General features: G+C 38.4%; 1 protein-coding gene and 1 pseudogene across 1 annotated transcript; both read right to left on the bottom strand.

Moving 5' to 3' along the window:
- Positions 1-1539: 1539 nt before the first annotated feature.
- On the bottom strand, positions 1540-3639 carry LOC127103000 (probable galactinol--sucrose galactosyltransferase 2; annotated as a pseudogene).
- On the bottom strand, positions 3440-4605 carry LOC127103209 (sm-like protein LSM8). Its single transcript, XM_051040480.1, has 5 exons — positions 4562-4605; positions 4286-4326; positions 4106-4180; positions 3885-3937; positions 3440-3787 (listed from the first exon to the last, which is right to left on the bottom strand). Exons 1-5 carry the CDS (start codon positions 4596-4598, stop codon positions 3697-3699), a joined length of 297 nt encoding a protein of 98 aa, XP_050896437.1. The 5' UTR covers positions 4599-4605; the 3' UTR covers positions 3440-3696.
- Positions 4606-5660: the final 1055 nt, after the last annotated feature.

Raw genomic sequence — 5660 nt, 5'->3', positions numbered from 1 at the left:
GACCTTGTGTATGACATTCTGAAACAATCATGCATGAACATGTTCTTGAACTCCAGCAGGTACATAGGATATCTTATGTTAAGACATCACACATAACATCTTGTAAACAATCTTTGTTTTACCAAAATTTCTGCCAACACTAAGAATCAATAAACTCCCCCTTTGGAAAATTTTGGCTAAAACATATATCTGTCCTTTTTGTTCACAAGGTAAACTATGAGCAGTTAAACAACATAACAGTAGTTTAAACAGCAGCAGAAGCAAACACAATTACTAGAAGGTTACTAGTAATACACACATGCACAAGGGTACTTCTCCTCCCCCTAAATATGTGCAACAAAAACAGAATTACTAGTTATGGATGCAACTAGTAAGACACACAAATGCACAAGGGTACTCCTTCTCCCCCTAAATCTGTGCATACATCAAATAATAGCTACTGTAACTTCAGCACCTGTACCAGCCAGAATGTCATCTTGACATCTGCTTCAACATCAACACCTGTGCACCATATCAGACATAACAGAACAACATTATGTTTTAACACCTGTGCACTTCCTTCAATCACTACAACAAACAAGACCTTAGACAGCGCTTTTTTTAGCCTTAGACAGCGCTTTAAAGCGCTGTCTAAACCTCCGCTGCTAAAGGTTTAGACAGCGCTTTTTTAAATCTTAAAAGCGCTGTCTAAGCCCCCCCCTTAGACAGCGCTTTGGCCAAAAGCGCTGTCTAAGCCCCCCCCTTAGACAGCGCTTTGGCCAAAAGCGCTTTATAAGACCCTCTTATTTTAAATTTTTTAGGTATACCTTAGACAGCGCTTTTGAAAAGCGCTGTCTAAGCCCCACCCCCTTAGACAGCGCTTTGGCCAAAAGCGCTTTCTAAGACCCTCCTATTTTAATTTTTTTAGGTATACCTTAGACAGCGCTTTTCAAAAAGCGCTGTCTAAGCCCCCCCCTTAGACAGCGCTTTTCAAAAAGCGCTGTCTAAGCCCCCCCTTAGACAGCGCTTTTGCCTAAAGCGCTTTCTAATCCCCCCCTTAGACAGCGCTTTTTACAAAAGCGCTGTCTAAGGTATACGAAAATTTTTGAAGCTTTTGTTTTAAACCACATTTTTTCCAGGTTTATAAACCAGAATTTCTACCTGTTTTCAACCAGATTTTGACAGACAATTATCACATTTTATATATGCCATTTTGGCCTTTTTTCTACCAATTTTTGGCTAACAAATATATATATATACCAATTCAAACCAATTTTACCTTAAATGTATCAAAATATATACAAATTTATGTACACATTTACAAGTCATTACATATACTACAAATACTACAAATGTACACATTAATTACACAAATTTATGAACAAACATTGAGGATCCGAAGAACGTACTCCGTCACGGTATAAAAGATGAATTTAGGCAAATGTTAGATTCACTTAGAAAGTTCAATTATAAAGTTCAATTCATTTTAAACTTCAAAAACCTATACATAACCAATGTTAATATAAACTTCAATAACGTATCCGGATTAGTCGATTTCACTTAGAAAGTTGTCAACCCAGTCTCTGACTCATACTTGAACTCATTTTCATTATCACCCACCACACACTTCACTGGCCTCTGGGAACAGTAAACCCCAAATCTTCCACTTCCTCTCACTTTTAGGCTAACTGATGCAGCTACTCCTTTTTGATGGATTTCAAACTGTTCCACAGCTCCTCCAGTGTTGAACATATCCAATAGCCCTATTGGTGCAAACCAAATACCTTGCGCGATTTCCTGTCAAAAAGCATCAATTCATTCAGCATATCATGTTCATCGGTACCAAACAAACAATTCTTCCCAATATATTGTATAACAAACTTGCTTAAGCCTTACCTTGATTGGATAGAAATGGAAAAGCTCGTATTCTAGAACTTTTAATGTCACTGGCATTGAAGCACCCTTTGGTAAAAGAGCTATGTTGCCTGAAATGTGGATGCTAGTCAATATTTTAATAAAGTTGAATTTCACAGTAGCAACTTCACTTCTTGAAATTCAAAGATTTTAAGCTCAATGAAATTACCTGATCTATAAGAAAAGACAACAGCATCTCCATTCCAATCAGCACCAGCTACTTGAGCAATAAGATCAACATCAGAGGTACAGACAGAGCCAGTAAGTGTCTCAGGGGTTTCGCAATGAATACGGTTTTTCTTCTCTATCTTGCACCACCCGGCACCAAAAGCAACATGACGATATTAATACATATAGTCATGTATAACCAAATGTTGAACAAGAACTGCAATGAATGTCAATATACTACCTGACATAAATTGGGCCTCCACTGATCGCACGAGCTGCAGCATGATACTCGGCTGCCGGGTGTAAACTCTGAAATTACCAATATACTTTTGTTAACAAGAATATAGCTATTAAAAGGTACTCAAAATACAGATTCACTTCTACTTACATGAAACATGTCCCAGTCAGGTTGCATGAACTCTCCAAGGAAAATTGAGTTATACGTAACCGATGAAACATGAATGGTATGAGAAGCAGGATCATGTGGGTAAAAGTCATCAGAGGCTCTCACAACAGCAGTCTGCTTGGCACTATAGAGGCCATCAGTATTGTGACACATGCAAGAAATGCATCCGTTGTCGCAAAAATTTCGAGCAATAGAAGCCTCGAGAGCTTGATGATAGCTACGTGTGATTGAGACTCTTCCGCCATGTCCTGAACCAAGGGTCTCGATAATGTTTTGCACATCAACTTTCACTCCATCTACTCCGCACGAAGCTAAGTAAGCATGGAGCTCATGTAGAAATCAAAGACCTTTTTCGGATGAACCAGACCTAACCCATGGACAGTCAAGCTGTCCATGACGGCGTCTGGTTGATTTCCTAGAACGCCCGGGGAGTGTATGGGGTATGCTACAACAGTGTTGAAGTGCTCCATTCCAATTGCTGTTGGCTTCACTCCACCCCAATAACCAGCTAGAGCATGCCAAACATATACATACCTGCCATAGAAAACCAAAAATTCAGAAACATAAAATAAACAATTAAGTCATGATAATTCTTCTGTCACATAACTCAACAACTCGAAGAATACGAATCATTTTGAAATGAATTTATAGGATTTCAGGATGCTAGACCATACTTCATATTGTGTAGTTGCTTTGTTTGATCTACAACATGCTCCAAGCCATTCCCCCCACCATTCTTTTGAAACTTAGTGTTTTCTTTAATACCAGTCAACCGTGTCGCAAACCTGCAAGAATCATATCTCCGAGGATCAGTTATACATTTCTAAATTAGGACTTTTTCTATGCAATGTGCATGAAAAATGCTAAATTAAGAAACAAGATAAAATCTTACTGTGCTCCTTCTTGTACAACAGAATCGGCATCTTTTGGTTTACTCTCAATCTGTTGCCAACCATCATCGATGATGAAATCTGTGATAATAAAATCATGGCTTTCACATATAATAAGAGATGCGATTTTTTCCCACCCATGCAAGCAGTGACATACACTTCTATTTTATATTTGACCAGTGAATCTGTGAGTCTAAAATTACTATTACATCTTACAAAAATGGATCCAAGCACATACTTAAATAACATGCTACCCTGCAATCCCAGCTTCTCAAAGCTCATGAGTTCAGTTCCATACAAAAGCAACTCCTAAGCCCTAACAACTAAGATAAGTTTGCTTCAGTGGATGACAGGTTTTAAGGGATGAGCTCTAAGCTTGGACAAATCTAAATTGGAATCTAGATCCTCATCCAGTTCACCAACAACACTTCTGCAAAATCCAAAACAAAAGGGTTAGGGTTCTAAAACGCGGATATCCAGAGTCTAAAACAGATAAAGTTGAAAATATATTGGAGAAACCGGCATACATGTTGTCACCCCTAATGATGTATAAACCTAGAACAAGCTGCTGGACACCTTCCTGTCATTAGAAACAAGAATGAGACAACGAAAAGAAGACAGGTAAAACGAGCAACGCCAAATATAACTCGCAGGAAAGAATCTGATTAAATGTGCAAACATTATGTCACCAAAGTCATGCATAATCAAATTTTAAACAAATGCAGAGTATCATTCATTTCGTTCATACCTTGGTAGAATAAACTCGTTCATGTGACTCGTCAAGAATTATATTTGTTGCCTGGTCAAAGCCTTTTAGGACACCCTTAATAGAAAAAACATCATAATTAGAAACTAAAACAGTGTCTGGCATTTAAAAATTACATGCAATCAAGAGTTAATTTTTTCATGCAGAGTACACAAGGCTTACCACTATATTGCGTCCGTCATTTGTAATGACTGATATTGTCTCTGCCAAAATAATAAAAGCTTTAGTGAAAGTAATCATTGATAACCATCACTTAAACACATTATAATGAAGTAAGATTTGATGAAATACTGGTTTTATTGGTTTCATTACCTTTAAATGTCAGGCAAATGCTAATGGATTACCTAAGAGCAATGTCTAGCAAGTCTAGAAAAGTATGTTTTTGTAAAAGTTGTGTACTCAATACATTGAGAAGGGAATATGTTACATATTACTTACGATCTACGAGGGATTCCAGTCCAGGTCCAGCCGACATCTTGCAGAGATATTTACTGGCTTAGTTGGTTGTCAAATTTTGATCACAACTGCAAAAGGGTTCAATATCAAATCCAAACATTAGCATGACTAAATGCAAATAGATGTCAAACAAAGTAAATGTCAGCAAATAATATGATTTACAAAATCAATCAAGGATTAAACTTGGTTAGTAGAGGTTTTGCAAGTTCACAACAGTATAGTCACTGTACCACCACTAGTGGCGGCCACTCAGGCTACTTGAGAACTTAAAGTATTCATATTTAGCAGCAACGATGGTATATCACGATGCAAATTAAAAAGTATAGTAAAGGTATAGAAACGAAACGGAAATAAATAAAAGGAACTGAGGAGAAGAAACAGAGAGAAAATAACATTGAAGGATCGAGAAAGAATGAGAAGAAATATGTACCTATGCTTGTGGAGAAGAGCGTCACGGAAGACACGAGAAGGAGGTGGGGGATTTTGGCTTTGATTTGGGGAAAATGAAATTTGAAGTGGCCTCTAGTATAGTGCGCATAACACATATCCATATCGGTAACTTTTAGGGCACTTTGTATAATGGCCCAGGGTGTTCTTTTCAAGTTACATAGTCAAATCCTCCACATCAACCTTATTCGTCTTCCTCATCTCCTTCAAGCACGCACCCATAACTTCAACAATAGCCTTCTGAATCCCCATCATGTACTTACTCATCGAAACCCTAATATCGACAACATCCGGCGGGTCCTGCTCAAGCTCCTGCGAAACATAAACCTGAAATCTCGGCCAAAGATGCAGCTTACGAATATGCAAACACTTCATAGTTCTCTCCGCCTTCGCAAAACCCGAAACCATCGCTTGTGGCCTATCGGAGAAAACACGAACAAACGCACTTCGATTGAGAGAACGAAAAATCCTAACAATAAAAGCTTCAGTGGAAGTCTCCGAAACGGAATGAGCGTTGAGGATGATGAGTCCGGAGATAATTGAGGCAGGTAGTTTATTAGTGAGAAGATCAACGATGAGGATTCTAGGGGTAATGAAACAGACGGAGCCGGAAGAGTAGAGGGAGTGGCGGTGG

This window comes from Lathyrus oleraceus, chromosome 7 (assembly GCF_024323335.1).
Source record: "Lathyrus oleraceus cultivar Zhongwan6 chromosome 7, CAAS_Psat_ZW6_1.0, whole genome shotgun sequence".
In the NCBI taxonomy this organism is placed as follows: Eukaryota; Viridiplantae; Streptophyta; class Magnoliopsida; order Fabales; family Fabaceae; genus Lathyrus; species Lathyrus oleraceus.
Note: the sequence above shows the minus strand (reverse complement) of the source record. Positions and strands in the feature narration are given on the sequence as shown.